This window comes from Plecotus auritus (genome assembly GCF_963455305.1).
Source record: "Plecotus auritus genome assembly, chromosome: 6".
NCBI lineage: Eukaryota > Metazoa > Chordata > Mammalia > Chiroptera > Vespertilionidae > Plecotus > Plecotus auritus.
Window position 1 is genome coordinate 105457029 of NC_137773.1, and position 18232 is coordinate 105475260.

Below are 18232 nucleotides of genomic sequence, written 5' to 3' on the forward strand. Positions count from 1 at the left end.
TTCCTGGTCAGTACGGGCGTGTAGGAGGCAGCCAATAGATGCTTCGCTCTATCAATGTTTGTTTCTCTCTCTCTCTCTCTCTCTCTCTCTCTCCCCCTTCCTCTCTTAAAAAAATAAAATAAAAAAATACCTTAGCTGGTTTGCCTTAATGGATAGAGCACCGGCCTCCAGACTGAAGGGTCCTGGGTTCAATTCTGGCCAAGTGCACATGCCCAGGTTGCAGGCTCAATCCCCAGTAGAGGGGTTCAAGAGGCAGCCAATCAATGATTCCCTCTCATCATTGATGTTTCTATCTCTCCTCTCCCTCTCTGAAATCAATAAAAATATTTTTAAATAAATAATAAAGCCCTAACTGGTTTGGTTCAGTGGATAAAGGGTCAGCCTGCGGACTCAAGGGTCCCAGGTTTGATTCCGGTCAAGGGTATGTACCTTGGTTTTGTGGGCACATACCAAGTGGGGGGTGTGCAGGAGGCAGCAGATCAATGTTTCTCTCTCATCAATGTTTCTAACTCTCTATTCCTCTCCCTTCCTCTCTGTAAAAACTCAATAAAATATACCTGAGATAGTGTAAGACACTTGCAGTGCTCTAGTTGACCATGGTCTGAGGCTTAAACCAAGAACAGGCAACTGTTTTTTATTTTTTTTTATTTTTTTAAAATATATTTTATTAATTTTTTACAGAGAGGAAGAGAGAGGAGAGGGATAGAGAGCCAGAAACATCGATGAGAGAGAAACATCGATCAGCTGCCTCCTGCACACCTCCTACTGGGGATGTGCCCGCAACCAAGGTACGTGCCCTTGACCGGAATCGAACCCGGGACCTTTCAGTCCGCAGGCCGACGCTCTATCCACTGAGCCAAACCGGTTTCGGCCAGGCAACTGTTTTTTAAATGGAAAAAGGTTCATTAGAAAGGGGGAGGGAGGAGATAAAAGAGGGCATGAGGGGATAAATGGCAATGGAAAGAGACTTGCCGGGGGTTTTGAACATACAATACAATATATACAGATGATGATTATAGAACTGTACACCTGAAACCTATATAATTTTATTAACCAATGTCACCTCCCCAACCCGCCCCCCACAAAAAAAACCTGACAGAGCTCCTAAGTATTTATTCTGATTAACATCCCTCTGTTTTTAAATTACTAGAAACAGTAGCAGGAAATCACCAAGGTTACTTACTCCCTAATCACTGAAGACTTTCAAGTCAACCCTCTGAAATGTGCTCAGAGACCAAAAAGCCATGGATAATGGGCTCCCTGGGGCCCAGTGCCTGCCTGCCAAAGTTGCCATTCAGTACCACCCCCCTCACCCTGCAGAAAGTCAACAAGAGCCACCCCCCTTGACCCTGGATGACCACTGCAAATGATCACATTGATTATGACAAAAGAAATGTGGTCCTTCAATAAATATTAACATTCAACAGATAAGCCAATTCCTATTCTTGAAGCCATTGACCTCCCCTCAATATGTCTCTAATATGCTTCTGTAACCCTGAACTGCAAAAGCACTCAAGAGTTAGCATTCTAGTCTCTGAGGGCTGGACCTGAAACTTAAGTCACTGCTCCAGACTGTAGGCACTGACTGGTACTCCAACAGCCCCACCCCAACTGCCTTATCTGGTAGGAAGTCCTTCCTAGCAAAGCATAAGCAGTTCCCACCCTCAACCATACCATCCTTCCCAGTCTTCCACCAACACACTAGCCTGGGTCTGCATTGCTGATTCACCAACCCCCATGCTACAACAGGCCCTCACTCCCACTGCTGTCTGTGCCAAGGATCAGCTTACCCCTGTGGGCTTGCCAGATGAAGTGCCGGACTTCACTAATGTGTGCCATTTCCACCTATGCAGTGACCTATCAACTAGCCTTCCCAGTTGCAGCACAAATTTTAACCTGGATATTGCAAATAACCCTATATAAAAATTTTGATTGATGCACTTCACATACCATAACATTCATCAATTTAGGGTGTAAAGCTCAGTTCTTTTTAGTACATACAAAGTTATGCAATTACCACTATATAAATCAGTACATTTTCATCACCCCAAAAAGAAATCCTATCCCCATTAGCAGTCACTCTCCCAGTCCCTGGCAACCACTAATCTACTTTCTGCCTACAGATTCACCTGTTCTGGATGTTCCCTATAGATGGAATCATCCGGCACTTCCTATGGCAAGCCCAAAGGGGAAAGCTGAGTCTTGGCACAGACAGCAGTGGGAGTGAGGGCCTGTTGTAGCATGGAGGTTAGGGAATCAGCAGTGCAGACCCAGGCTAGTGTGTTGGTAGAAGTCTCAGCCATGCTATAACATGTATTAGTATTTTGTTCCCTTTTATGGCTGAGTAATGTTCCATTGTATGGATTTACCATTGTACTTACCCACTCACCAGCTAAAATTAAGCTGCTATGTATGAACATCCATATGAACTTTTGTAAGGATTTAAGTTTTTTTACTTCTCTGAGAATTGGTGGTAACCAATTCTCTGAGAATGTACCTAGGGTTGGAACTGCAAGGTCATATGGTGATAACCAATCTCTTCTGGACCCAAGTGCAGTATAGCTTTAAAAATTCCCTTTGCGTCAGGCCTGAGTGGCTCAGTGGTTGAGTGTCGACCTATGAACCAGGAGGTCACAATTTGATTCCTGGTCAGGGCACATGCCTGGGTTGTATGCTCGATCCCCAATAGGGGGCGTGCAGGAGGCAGCCGATGTTTCTATCTCCCTCTCCCCTCCTCTCTGAAATCAATTAAAAAAAAAAAAAAAAAAGAAAGAAAGAAAGAAAAATTCCCTTTGTGATTTTGGCTTCTTCCTCCCTCTCTACCTAGGACACTCTTCAAAATGCCCAAAATACATTCTCTATATCCTGGACAGCTAGCAGGTCTCGCCACAAAACAATCCTAAAAATCTTAACTAAGATGTGAATCTCTGCTCATTTTTCACCCTGAAAAATTCTATAGGAAACAAAAACACCTTTTTGAACATTTTCTTCAAGAATGATCAAGGTACTGCAGGATAACATGGCACAAGTTCAAGAGTAATTGTAGTTTTCTGGTTAATATAAATCAAATTCAAAATCTCAACCATAATAAATGAGACACTTACGGGGAAGTTGTTGTGGACGCTCAGGAGGGAAAAAATCTCCCTTTGGTAAGGCCCTCTCATCCTGAAAGAGAAAGTAAATAAATCTCAGTATTCCTAGAAGACTGTTGGCAACAGCAAAAGACAGAAACAACACCCATCAACAGATGACTAGTTTAATAAATAATGAGACACCCTCACTATAGAATACCATGCAAGTATCAAAAAAAGCATGGAGCCCTGGCTGGGTAGCTCAGTTGATTAGAGCATCGTCCAAATACGTCAAGGTTGGGGGTTTGATCCCCAATCAGGGCACATACAAGAATCAACCAATTGCCCGGACGGCGTGGCTCAGTGCTTAAGCGTCATGGTTCGGTTCCCAGTCAAGGCACATGCCTGGGGTGCTGGCTGTGCAGGAGACAGCCAATCAATGATTCTTTCTCATCATTGATGTTTCTATCTCTTTCCCTCTCACTTCCTTTCTGAAATCATTAAAAAAATATTTTTTAAAAAATCAACCAATAAATGTATAAAAAGTGAAATAAACCTTTCTCCCACTCTCGCCCTCTAAAAAAAAAAAAAAAAATCAATACAAAAATTAAATTCCAAAATAATCTTTAAAAAAAAAAAGGAGTATTTCTTGCGAAGAGGAAAGGATTAAAATATACACTCAGGTGTATATTGTGGGGATGGACAGGACCTAGATATGAAGCAAAAGCAAGACTTACATTACCCTTTTCACGCTTTTGAAAACACATGAACCAATTTTTTTTTTTTGCTTGTATAGAAATTTTAAAAATCTTTATTGTTGAGTCTTACAGATGTCCCCCCCTTAGCAATTATCTATTTTTTAAAAACTGAATTAAAAAAAAAACAAACTCCTATAGTTCCTTTTATTTTCTTCCTGAATGTGAGTGCTAACTACCTTGCCCTCACCACGTTCTAATCATGCTTGTATTAAACCATTGTCTTTGGCACAGCCATAGCAAGGCTATATTGAAGCACTTCAACAGAACTTTAAAGGCTGCCTGAACCCAAGACTTAATTAGGTTCACAACAGATATAATACTAACACATACTGAAAACTGGAAACCCAGGGTATGTAATCATTCCTTAAAATTGATCACTTGCTCAAGCAGGATACTCAACTGATCTCCTGACCCTGTCAATCAGCCAACTATGCAAAGAATAATATATCTGAAACTAGAGGCTTGGTGCACTGCATGCGTGCACTGGTGGTGGCGTGGCCTGCAGGGATGGCCCACTGTGGGAGCACTGCTCATCCCGGTTAGCCCAGCGGCGCTCCCACTGTGGGAGCGCACTGACCACCAGGGGGCAGCTCCTGCGTTGAGCGTCTGCCCCCTGGTGATTAGTGCACATCAAAACGACTGGTCGTTCAGTTGCTGGGCTTTTATTATACAGGATAGGATAGGATGAGAGCTGCGTGAACAAAGGTTATTTCTGTCATAAATGTGCTCACTATTTTAACCTAGACCAGTGATTTTCAACCTTTTTCATTTCATGGCACACAAAATAATTACTAAAATTCTGCAGCATGCCAAAAAATGTATTTTTCACCAATCTGACAAAAAAAAAAAAAAAAAAAGGCACACTTTTGATTCATTCACACCAAACAGCTACTGTTGTGTTGGCTGTTGTCATTTTTTTATTTGACAATCTAAAGGAAGAGGTTTGTTGAAAGGGGGTGGGGGAGGGCAGGAAGAGATTAACCAAAGAACTTACATGCATATATGCATAACCCATGGACACAGACAAAATAGTGTGGTAGGGGGTTAATGAGGGAACAAAATCTGTAATACTTTCAACAATAAAGGTAAATTAAAAAATAAATAAGGGAAGAGTTCAGTGCCCCTTACTATATAATCAGGTTTTAGATGTATTCTAGAATTGTACACCTGAAACTTACATAATTTTATTAAACTAGAGGCCCAGTGCACATTCTTGCACTGGGGGTGGGGTGAGGGGGTCCCCTTAGCCCGGCCTGCGCCCTCTTGCAAGCCGGTACCCTTAAGGGGGATGTCTGCCTGCAGCGGAGGCAGGAGAGGCTCCTGCCACCACGGCTGCGCTCGCTAGCTGTGGGAGTGCACTGTGGGAGCACACTGACCACCAGGGGGCAGCTCCTGTGTTGAGCATCTGCCCCCTGGTGGTCAGTGTGCATCATAGTGATGAGTCATTCTGCCGTTTGGTCAATTTGCATATTTGGCTTTTATTATATAGGGTAGCAACCCAATAAATTCAGTAAAAATAAATAGGTATTGCATGTTTTAAAAATTCTTGTGGCACACTGTGTGTGCACTATTAATAATCCTATGTTTTTGCTACACTTGAGTGTATTTTGGAAGATCCTATTAACTTACCATTTTCACGTGCATTGGTCTATCAAATAGCAGTTGTCCATTAAACATAGCTGATATTAAAATTAAGGCAATTTCTTACAATTCTAAAAACATGCACGGAAAGAAATAGATGAGAAAAACAATCCAAATGCTACCAGTCCCTCTAGTAATGAAGAGTGATTTTGATTCTTCATACACTTTCAAGTAACTGTATTTGGTTCTCAAGTCAGCATAAAAGGAACAATAAATAAAGCTCATTCAAGGGGGAAATAAGTAAACCTCAGCTTGCAACTTAGGTGCAGAGCTTCATTCATACAACTTTACACTTCTCATCAAACCATCCTCTTAAGCACTCGCATCAGTTTTCCGTACGCTTCCAATGAGCCAGTTATCCTAACATTTTTTAAGTGCCATGTTTTCTGGGCAAAATACTCATTGACAGTCTTGCCTATATTTAGTGACTGTTCCTATAGTCTCCATCGTGGCTACAAAAATGTAACTCTAGGGTAAGCAGTCTACGGTGAGAGAGAAATGCCTCTAACAGAATGATGTCAATCCACTGGAAATAGGGCCCTGCAAAGGCTTATATGTGAAATAACCGAATTTTCCTCCATTGGCACATTCACTGGGCTTCCCATTTCAAATCAGACTCCTCTAAAAAGAAATCATTGGAAAAGACCACTTATGGGAATGTGCCTACTTTCTAACCAGCCCTTTTATCTACACAGGATTAGATCACTTCCATTACAGAGAACTTTTCCAATTCCACAGAAATACATTCCCTCTAGTCACTCAGGAAACAGAAATATGCAAAGTTAACCACTTTCCCCACACAAGCCTATATTACTAACATAACATTTAGACAAACTGTTCCCCAAGAGTTGAAATCCAATAAAAGGATACATATAGCTTGCACAGCTTCAATGGACTGTTCAAAAGTAACAGTGCCTATTCCACGACTTTTTCCATCTTTATCCTCAAGAATGTCTGCTCGGACCACCACACCAGCCATACTAAAAACTTCCTTCAGTTTCTTCCAGCCAACTTTATAATCCAGCTAATCAAGGAAGGAGGAAGAAAATCTCAATGTAGACATCTTATGAAAATCATCCTTTGTATTACATGCATGCAACATGCTTTGGTTGGAGACAGCATTAGAAAAATGTCACAAAAACTTATGGACTGCAGTAAAATTTCCCAAATAGGATTATAACACCTGGCCTTAATTGCCATTTACTGTTTCTTCTCTGAGGAACAGCTTAAATCACCATACATTTCAAAGTAATGCTTTTATTTAAACTTTAAATAAAAAAAAAAACCCTGAATGTCATCACCCCCCCCCCCACACTTTCTTTTATAAAATATATTTCCCCTTGCAAATGACAAAGGCATTACCATTTATCCCAGACACAAAAGGGAGTGTGTCAGTACATAATCTCTGCTCAGAAACTTTTTCACCTTGCACCTAAATAAACCCACCATGAATGCAGACTCAGCCACCGCTTTTTTAATAAACACCAGTAACCACCACCCCCATGGGACCACAGTCAAACCTGTAACTTATGACTGCAGTGGTCATTAGGGAACAAAGCCTAATCCCAAGGCTGGTTTTTAAAAATAGATGAAGAATATAACATAATCCTCTCATCAGTTTTTCTTCCCAAACATCAAACCTACTTTTATAACACATTGATAAGACTGTTTCATAAAATTCTGATTTTTTTTTCTACTTCAGACACTGTTTCATTTACTTACATTTGCTACAAATACTGTGCTTCCAAGTCTTCCAGCCTGTAATGCATGGATAATCTCATTTGGGATGTTAGGATTATTTAGGATACTGGGTGGGATATTAATCATTCCTGGGCCACCTGGTCCCATACCCATCCCACCAGTCGTAGCCATCACCTTTTGCATTGCTCTCCTGGCATGTTCACCATCAGGATCCTAAAACGAGCACAGAAGTGTTACATTTAACTGACCCAGTGGCAACTAAACGCACGCTTGCACTGTAAGCGATATCCCCAAAATTTCAGAAATTGAGAGGTAGTTTGGAAAGCATTTCTCAAAAATTTTAACAAGAAATTCAAATCAACTAAATCACCAGGCCAGGAAGAATCCCAGCCAAAGGAACAAGGAAGAAAGAAAGATGTAAAATTTAGCTCTCAAATGAACTAAGTAAACAATAAAATAAAATAAAGGGGGAGGGAGGTGACCCAATTAGTTGACATAATCTAGAACTCCCAGATCTTCACAATGCTTGGTATAGCTGACTCTTACTAATTCAATGGGATTTTGTAATTCCTGCTAACCCCATAAGTGAATTTTCCAAAAGTTTGAAAACACCCATCTAGATCACTATCCTTCACATTATTCAGGCATCTGACTCCTGTGTAAAGTCTGGACAGGTCTTTGAAGCTCTGGTATTCTTGAAATCTGCCTTTTTCTGTCTCACCTTCAACACACAAGAGAACTTAAACCTTACCACACTTTCCTCCCTGAGCTCTGAATATACTGATCTTCCTCCAAGAAGAACAGATTAAAAAAAGTCAAGGAGGGCCCTGGCCAGTGTGGTTGGCGCATCATCCTGTACACCAAAAGGTGGAGGGTTATTTTCCAGTTGGAGAGCATGTAAGGCAACCAATCAATGTTTCTCTCTCACATCGATGTTTCTTATCTCTCTCTCTCTCTTACTCTCTCTCCAAGTAAAAATCAATAAAACATATCCTCAAGTGAAGATTGAAAAAAAGTCAAGGAGAGATTAATAAAAATAAAATAAAATAAAATAAAATAAACACAACAAACCCTATTCCTCAAGGGAGAGAAGGTATTTGATTTGGATTATATATGAAGGAGGATTTGAGTCATGACAAACTCAATTTAAAAAAGAAAAAAGGAGGGCCAAGAATAGGGGTAAAACTACAGGTATAGAATCCTTTAAAAACAACAGAAAATCACAGGTTTGGTTTGAATGCCTCTGAGAACACAAGGCAGACTGGTCTAAGATCACAGATGTTAGAAGACAGGCAGCAGTCACTCAGGATATACTCTGCCACTAATTGAAAGTTCTTACAGAAGTGACTACTGAAGCCTGTGATTGACCCTTTTCATTAAAAACATAGGTTGGCCCTAGCCGGTTTGACTCAGTGGATAGAGCATCGGCCTGCGTACTCAAGGATCCCGGGTTTGATTCCAGTCAGGGGCACATGCCCAGGTTGCGGGCTCAATCCCCAGTAGGAGGTGTACAGGAGGCAACCAATCAACTATTCTCTCTCATCATTGATGTTTCTCTCTCTCTCTCTCCCTCTCCTTTCCTCTCTGAAATAAAAACCAAAACAGGCTGGCCCTTGCTGGTTTGGTTCAGTGGATAGAGCTTCGGCCTATCCACTAATGGGTCCCAGGTTCCATTCCAGCCAAGGACACATGCCCCAGTTGCAGGCTTGATCCCCAGTGGGGGGCTTGCAGGAGGCAGTTGATGAATGATTCTCATCATTTATGTTTTTATCTCTCTTTCCCTTTCCCTTCCTCTCTGAAATCAACAAACATATATTAAAGAAAAACAACAACAACAGGTTGGCCTGCTCCATAAAACATAGCCCAGGACTATTTTTGTCTTTTTCTAATTCCTAATGGTGTGACAACTTGACAATTACAAACGATACCCAGTGTTTTAAGCGCTTACTTCTTTGACTTTCAGTGGTCTTCCACTCAGACTATGCTTGTTTAGAACTTCGGCAGCTTTTTTCATGCTCTCTTCCATCTTGAATTCAACAACGCTAAGAAGAGTCAAAAGGAAATGAGTGAAACCAGTCCTGCAACTTAGAAGGCTCAATTGCCAATAAGTAAGTAGACAATACTTACGCACATCCCTTTGGAAGAAGCCACAGACCAATCAGAAGAGCAAGGAAAGGGGGAGAGAAAAGAAAAAAATAGTAAATATCAATGACAGTTATAAAAATGATTTATGTAACAAAGTTAGGTTGTTGTTTTTAATTAACCCTTCTAAGAGGAAGCTGACAGAAGTGTCTTGCCTAGCATTCCTTATTAAAAGCTGGGCTCCTTATTACCTCCTTTTCCTGCACATTACCAGCATTGCACTAGAGTTGCTGAAGTTATAATAAGCAGACCTAAATTCAGGTTCTCCAAGAAATCACACAAACTTTAGATCTGCTTCCCTCTGTACTCAATCAATTCCTTACCATACTCCTCCTAAATCCATCCCTTCCATAAACTGAGCTCATCCTTTTGATTATTCTAAGCCATTCTATTGCACAACAGAAAAGTTTATTTTCTCTTTAAACGAGGCCAATTTTAAACGTTCAGATTTTAAATATTTGTTTTACAATTTACTGGCAAAAAGGCAATCTTTTCGGAATCTTTGGTTCACACAACTTTCAAATTCAGCAAACAACCAAGAGTAACATTTTCTAGACAAGAACACACGTTTTACATTAATATACCACCGCTAAAATTCCATGCATAATTCACACACAGCCAATTCCTCTGTTAACAAAGAGACAATGCTACGATTGGTCCCCAGTTATCAAAATTGGGCATCCAAACAGAATACCAAAAAGCTCTTTGGCCAGCCATTTGGAAAAGCAGGACTCCCGTTTGCAAATCCCTTCCCACCCCACTCAAATGTTTGGCAAAATCAAACATGGCTACTATAACATGAGCACTCACTGCCTTCCTGATTTCATTCGATTCCACGCCACCATACAGTTACATTTTTCATGTAGTAAATCCACAGAAGAAATTCTCTCAGACACTTACCCTTGACTTTCCTTCAGCGTCCATTAAGAGCTCCACGTATGTTACCTCACCAACTACAAATCAGTTTCCAGACGACACATAAACCAAGGGAGAAAAGCCAAGAAAACAATGGGAATTTAGAACAATCATCAGCAACCTTGTATGGAGCCTCTGCCTTATAAGAAAGCCCAGAAACACTCCATATTCTCTAAACCACAGAACTAGGCATTACAGGTGTGCAGTAAAGGTAGGTGAAACTCATTAACAATGTCCTTGATGTTCCTCCCACCACAAACAGATTTCCATATCAATTTCCCTGTCTGGACCTCTCATTCATGACTAGAGGCAATCCAAATCTATAGGAAAGAAGTCTGTGTGATTCACTTTCTGGGTAAGGGAGAAGTTTTGCACATACACTCTTACTGGTGAAAGCAAGTAAACAGCACACAAATTGCAAAGCCACTAGACTGAGCTCAAAGGCTATATCAAGGATGTGTATATGCTCAAAGGCTTACACACGGTGTTGCGTGCTACATGGGTGAGCAACCTGCATAATCAGAAGAGCCACGTGCTTGGTTTAATATTGTTGTTGTGGTCTTGAAATTCCTAATTTTTAAACAAGGGGGGACCTGCATTTTCCTTTTGCTCTACACCCCACCAATTCTATAGCTGGTCCTGCACAAAGCAGTGGGCCAAACAACTATCAGAAGTAGGATGTTTGAATATTCAATCACAAAACCAGAGTAGCACCTGGATTCTCACCAGTGAATTAAGCCAGGCTTTATTCTTGCTTTCTCAACTTCCTCAATAAAGAATACATATTAAATGCAAATTTAGATCTCAGTTTGGTCTGGCTTGCATAGCTACGTGGTTGAGCGTGCCCTACGGAACCAGGAGGTCACAATTCAATTTCTGGTCAGGGCATATTTCCAGGCTGCAGGCTCAATCCCCAGTGTGGGGTGTGCAGGAGGCAGCTGATCAATGATTCTCTCTCATCATTGATGTTTCTCTCTCTCTCTCTCTTCCTCTTTGAAATAAAAACAACAACAAAAACCCAGGAACTCAGTTTGTAACTAAACAATTAAACAGACTCACTTACTTCTAATCTACACAAAAGGGGAAAAACAAAGCATTTCAAAAGGTTCTGCAGATTTTCCTAAAGGTTTGGATTGCCAATTCATGACCACCAAGACCAGATGTTAAAACCCATCAAGTCAACCATTAAAATGGCTGCTGAACTTGAAGATGGCACACAGAAATTTAAAGGGTTAATTTGGAGAAAATCTCTAAACAGGCTATTTTTTAAAGTATTATTTTTATAATGGTAAAGCCTTCTCCAACTGTTTTCAAGTTTGGTTTAGCACTACAAGAGTAAAAATAACCCTCCTAATGGCCACAACAAGTCCTGCCTATCCTACCTCCTTTGCTCAAAAAACATTAAAATAATTATTAGATTTTAAAATATTGCAAGGAGATATTTAAATGTAAAATAAAATTATTTTTTTAAATTAACAATTTGAAAGGCATATTTATTAGTAATATATTTGGATGGCATTGACACCAAGAAAGCCAAGTGTTCAAAGGTTAAGTCTACAGCCTTGCCTTCCTTGTCCTTTCCTGAAATGTTTACCAAACCAGGACTTTACACAAAACAGGAAGGAAAATCAGTGCAGAGACGAAGAAAGGAAACAGGAGCAACCAGTAAATTTAACATTGTGGCGTATATACTCCTGAGGGGCAAACTGAAAAATGACCACAGACAAGGGACAGTAATACAAATTGTCTTTATTTCACCCATACAAAAGTAAAGCAATTCCAAAAAAGTTGTGGCCATTCCTGAAACCATGTTAAGAGCCATTTTTTTTTCAATAGCAGCAGCCATTTGAGGACCAACAGCCCTTGTCTCCACTTAAATGAAAATGCCAAGTAGTGTCAAGCCAATGAATAGAGAACCCAAGTTTATTTGCTATGAGCTATGACTGTGACTACTGCCTAATAACCTTAAAAATAAATAAAAGAATCACAATATCTAACTCAAGGACAACTGTAACTGTTGTCAAAAGTCAAATACTGTTGCGTTTGGACAGTTTCTAGTCTGTGCCCATAAAGGCACTTTATCAAAAAGATGTCATTGCAACCTAGAAACCAAGTAAGTCCCAACCAAACTTTTCTCCATGGTCATAACCATTTTAACAAAAGCCAGGTTTAGAAATTAGGACTTTTCACACTTAACATTCTAGTGATGAAACACACCCAACCTTCAATCCTTTGCTTAAAAAATTTGCTTAAAAAGCCACCCCGCCCCCCGCCGCAATTACATTAAACTAACCCTCCCTCCTCTCAGTTTAGTCATAAGTGAGGCAGTCACTGTGGCTCTAGCATGAGCAGTGCTGTTCCCAAGGATCATCAATTAGCAACTGCTGCAGAGCTTCTCACAGGCTCTGAAACAGATGCTAATTTATACTTCCCTATAGGAAGATAATAATAAAGCCTGTAAAAGACTACTGATCTTTTAGCTCTAAATACTAAATAAAGCAAGACCTGTCAATTCTACTATCAACAAAACTTTGAAGGCAAAATTTGTTAACTATCTATCTAGCAATATTCAACGAAATAAATGAAAGAACCAATCAACCAGTGCAGATCACAGAACTGAAGGCAGAGTTCATAAATTAGCCGTAGCAACAGTGTCACAAAAATGGAATTCACGGGTATTAATGAAAATTACTGTTGCTCCTCGCCCCCACTGTTGAACATGGATGTAATCCCAAGAGGAGACTGCTAAGACAAATTCTATTGCAGCTTAAATATCAAAATATCTGCAGGAAAAAACTATAACTTTGAAAAGCTTAATAATGCCAAATGTTATCACCTACCTTTACTTTAAAATGCTCCAAGAAATCATTTTTTTACCAACATTTATGTGAATTATTAAAAATACTGTCTCAAGAAAGAAGAAAAAAAAATGACAAAAAAAATATATTGCCTCAAGAATAAAAGGTACCAGGAGGTTAAAGGGATGAACAAACCAAAATTTAGGCAGTCCTTGGAGCTACTCTGATTTAACACTTCTGAATGCATTTTTACAACAAAGAGTATTTGTTTCTGTGTTTTCATTTACTGCTCAATCTGAAATGGACCAAAAAAAAAAAAAAAATAGAGGAGTACAGAGGTCCAAGTCACTGAAGAGAATTCATATGTAAAAAGGCCTATAATTTAAAGGGGGGAAGGAGACCAGGGCATGTTATCAAACATATTCACCTCATAAGGTAGACACTCTAATGGAAGGGTGCATAGAATACATATTTGAATTTGAAAGGCTTGTTTAATGTATATAGGCACATATATAGGTTGTTTATATTTATAGCTTGTTTCTCTTATATATGGCAAAATAATTATTCTACACAGTGATTACTTAATTTATAGACAAGTTAGAAAGTGATTGAGCCCATTCTTCTTTCTGACTCTGTGGTATCAGCAGAAGAGTATTGAAAATAAGTTCTGCTCCATAGAGCCTCCATGAAGATCATCTCAAAGAGGCACTGGAGAACTTCTACTGGACTACACATGCCCTCTGGGCCTTAGTTTTGTGTTAGCTGGAATTTAAAATTTACTTGAAGTGATGCATTAAATAAAAATAGAAGGATTAAGTGCTTAACAAAATCTTAGCTTACAAGTTAAACTGACTGCTGCTAACCTTGGGATTGACTGAGAGTAAACTAAATCACTGACCTTCCTTTTCTTCCTCACACTGTGCTCTGTGCTTAACTGCTGCTGCAGCTCAGTCCTGCTCGCTCCCAGGTTAGGCCAGGAGAACAAGCAGCCCCATGACAAGCTTTCTTCATCTACACAGGACTTCCCAGTAATGTAGCACAACACTGCTTAAGTTTAAAATACCCAAGATAATCTTTTGCTCACAGAAATCTTACCTATTTGCCCAGTCCTTATGGACACTTTAAGATGTGTATCCTAATTAGACAGCTGTTGAGACCGTTAAGTCACTCTCAAACTTGGTTTGGCTATCTCCAAATTTCATATTACACTGGCTCTCAAAAAAATTTTTTTAATCCAGTAATAATTTGATCTTCAGAGCTGCCATTTTTTTCCCCATGCGGCATCTCCATAAAAAATAAGCATGGTCAGCCGAAACCGGTTTGGCTCAGTGGATAGAGCGTCGGCCTGCGGACTGAAGGGTCCCGGGTTCGATTCCGGTCAAGGGCATGTACCTTGGTTGCGGGCACATCCCCAGTGGGGGGTGTGCAGGAGGCAGCTGATCGATGTTCCTCTCTCATTGATGTTTCTAGCTCTCTATCCCTTTCCCTTCCTCTCTGTAAAATATCAATAAAATATATTAAAAAAATAAATAAATAAGCATGGTCAAAAGGAAGGACAATAGAAACCTTTCCTGTGTCCCATAGAACAGGGAGGGGAAAGCTCAGGGAAAGAGGGCATTCAATTTTAAGGACTGTGAAAGGCTTTAATTCATGTCTCTAACTGATATTGTGGGGGTGAGCAAAAATTCAGCAATGTTGATTTCATGACAGTACCACCAAAAAAAACTGGGCACCAAACAAGCTTTGTGATCCCACAAAGGGTTTTGAAAGAGCCAGGGGAAAAGTGGCCCGTTCACATAATACATGAATTATTAGTACGATCTTCCAGAATGTTGTTAAATGCTAAAATTCAAGACGAGTACTATAAAATACACTGATGTCAAAGAAGGGGAAAAACAGGGAATTAGGGAGTGGTGCGTGAGGCAGTCTCAGGCATGATTAATGATTAGGCTTAGAAAGCTCCTGTCCTGCCATCTCAGAGCTGCTACCTTAATTCTGAGAGGTGGCAATTAGACGGTGCTGCAATGATATGACATTATTCAGATCTTGAGGACAAATTATTCCACTAGTTTAATGAAACAGGACAATTTCATCAGGGAGAGACTCTTAAAATGCAGACTGATAGAGCGAGTGGGTTATGACAGCCCAAATCTCTGCTGTGCTCATAGTAGAGATCATTTTGCGACTAATGCTTTTAGGATGTGTCTCTCAGACACTTACCCTTGACTTTCCTTCCCTGTGCAATAACAAGTCTTCAAAAACCTTAAAACATATTTGCAACAGATTTCACATAAATATTTCAGACTTCAAATAACTATTTACTAGGTGTACAAGTTAATAATGTGGATTTTTTTCAATAGATGGAGTTACACATATGTTGATATAAATGCATTTGATATGTATGCTATTTTGTTGTATTGACAGCAAGTTTCAAAAAATTTTATGTCAAATTTTCTGAAGGTGTTAACACATTTTTACCCTTAAAAATGTCAAATTTCATACCAAAAAAAAGAGCATTTGCAGTAAGTTTTAATTCATTACTTTATTTTGAAGAAAAAGTTATTGTATACTTCGGGAAGCTTATGGTGAACATGCTCCATCTCAAGATACTTGTGAACGCTGGTTTAAACGCTTTAAAAGTGATGATTTCGATGTGAAAGACAAATAACGTCCAGGTCAACCGAAAAAGTTTGAAGACCAACAATGACAAGCATTATTGGATGAAGATGCGTGTCAAACTCAAAAACAACTTGCAGAAAGATTAAACGTTGCTCAGCAAACAATTTCCGGTCGTTTACAAGCAATGGGAAAGATTTTAAAAGGAAGGAAAATGGATGCCACATCAACTGGACAAAAGACAAATGCAAAATTGTAAAGTCATCAGTAAAATGTTGCTTTAATGGCACAAAAGTCTTTTTTGCACCCAATTGTGACTGGTGATGAAAAGTGGATTTATTTTGAGAATCCCAAATGCACAAAATCATGGGTTGATCCAGGTCAACCATCAACATCGACTGCAAAGCCGAATTGCTTCGGAAAGAAGACAATGGTCTGCGTTTGGTGGGATCAGAAAGGTGTGGTGTATTATGAGCTTCTAAAACCAGGTGAAACCATTAATACTGATCGCTACTGACAACAAATAATCAAATTGAACCATGCTTTGATTGTGAAATGACCAGAATGGGCCAGAAGACACGGCAGAGTAATTTTGCTTCCTAACACACCATCACACACTTCAAAACCATTAAAGACACGTTAAAAGATCTTGCCTGGGAAGTATTAACCCACCCACAGTATTCACCAGACCTTGCTCCTTCAGATTACCACTTGTTCTGATCAATGGCACACACACTTTCTGAGCAGCACTTCAAAACATACGAAGAAGTGGAAAATTGGGTTTCTGAATGGTCTGCCTCAAAACAAGAAAAGTTCTATTGGGACGGTATCCACAAATTACCTGAAAGATGGGGGAAATGTGTAGCCAGCGATGGACATTACGTTGAATAAAGCAACTTTGATGTTTCTCTGGAAATTATAGTGTTTTCTTTGATTACAAAATCCACCATTATTAACCGATATACCTGGTAAACTTATTTTTGATATACCAAGACATGAATAAAATATTATGAGCCCAGATGGTGTGGTTCAGTGGTTGAGCATCAACCTATGAACCAGAAGGTCATAGTCAGGGCACATGCCCCAGTTGCAGGCTTGACCCCTAGTGGGTAGGTAGATTGATGATTCTCTCTCACCACTGATGTTTCTGTCTCTCCCTCTCCCTTCCTCTCTGAATCAATAAAAATATTATTTTAAAAAAATATAGATGTTTTTTGAAAACAATAAAAAGAGTAAGAACATTTCTTAAGGAGCCATATGTATGCAAACAGTAAATTTTTTTAGAGTTCACATACTGTATGTAAGCATTACCATAAAAAGTATTACCTTACTCTTATGAATCCTTTATTCACAATATAACATAGCTAATAATTTAATTAAATGGAAAAGTAATTTAACCTGTACAGGGGAGATCTAAACAAGAACATTTTAAGGTTTGTTAAAAATAACTAATTTACTGCACACCTGTAATTCTAAATTACACCACCAAAAATACACTGAAAGGGCTGAGCCAGGGCATTCATAGCAGTATGCCAGAGGAATATGAGAACCAGTTTGGAAGTATCCAAATAAACCACCAGGCTGGCTCCACACTTAATACAGTTCAATAGGAAATTGAGGTGAACTGCTTCTACATCCAGAAACGTCATGGCTGCTGCTGCTACCAGCTTTAAGGCTTCCAAAACTGAATTACTGAATGGTAAAGCAGTAAAAATGTCACCTACTTTAACCATCATGTCCCAAAACTGGTTCACACACTCCTTAAAGTGAAAAAATAATTTGGCCTGCAATCTCTTACAAAATTCTGCATTTTCAAAGCCACATTCCTGGTTCTTGGAACTACTATACCTTATTATCAATGGAAGTATCCATTCAGTGGTTCAACCAAATCACAAGAACACAAATTTGGGGATATTCCAAAAACTAATTCGAATGAGACCCAACTTTGCCGTACAGAAATTCTCAACTTATATTGAAGCAGCAGTCCCAAAAACCAAGAACACTGCATCTGGGATGCCACATGACACGCCCTTCAGACAAAAAGAAGAAACTTCACTCTTGCCCTAGGAGCATTGGCAGGAATGATTTGGCTGATCAAGGCAGGAAAACAAATCTCACACCAAAACATTTTCCATCTATGTTATCTGGAGTAATACTACATGGGAACAGCATACATAACTGTACAAAGAAGTTCCAATGCCTAGTGCATGTCATGGTCAAATTGAAAGATGGGATAATGATGGCAGTGGGCCATTTATATTTTCAAAACCCAATGCTGGGAGCACCATACGCATACCAAAATAACCTATCCAAGTGGCATATCTGTCACTGAAATGTTAATCATTTGACAAATCAAGCTCAAATCTCTTTTCATTATGAATGCTTAAAAAAAAAAAAAAAAAAAAAAAACACCCAATGCCTTTCAGTCCTTCAAAAAAAAAACACAAACCTGCATTTAAGAGTTAATTTGAGTCTCAGTTTCCCTTGGGGGTGTGGGGTGAGGAGAGACCTCAAGGCATTAGACAAATTGTTCTCTATCAACAGTTTTGTCTAAACCAGGGCTGAGCAATCTCTTTAGCCCTGAGTGCCA

The 18232-nt window shown here is 39.5% G+C and overlaps 1 protein-coding gene across 9 annotated transcripts in view; it reads right to left on the reverse strand.

Moving 5' to 3' along the window:
- Window positions 1-18232, reverse strand: part of HNRNPM (heterogeneous nuclear ribonucleoprotein M) — a 48505-nt gene that overhangs the window by 17219 nt on the left and 13054 nt on the right. For 3 of the 9 annotated variants that reach the window (XM_080671994.1, XM_080671993.1, XM_080671991.1), the window contains exons 3-8: window positions 9120-9213; window positions 7346-7384; window positions 7193-7228; window positions 6341-6494; window positions 5459-5508; window positions 3105-3165 (exon numbers count right to left, since the gene is read on the reverse strand). In XM_080671994.1, the coding sequence (XP_080528120.1) occupies window positions 3105-3165; window positions 5459-5508; window positions 6341-6494; window positions 7193-7228; window positions 7346-7384; window positions 9120-9197 (418 nt within the window). In that variant the 5' untranslated portion in view covers window positions 9198-9213. Of the gene's footprint in view, window positions 1-3104; window positions 3166-5458; window positions 5509-6340; window positions 6495-7192; window positions 7385-9119; window positions 9214-9298; window positions 9318-10213; window positions 10267-18232 lie in introns of those variants that run through there. The other 6 variants (XM_080671990.1, XM_080671988.1, XM_080671992.1 and 3 more) reach the window with 4 other exon arrangements.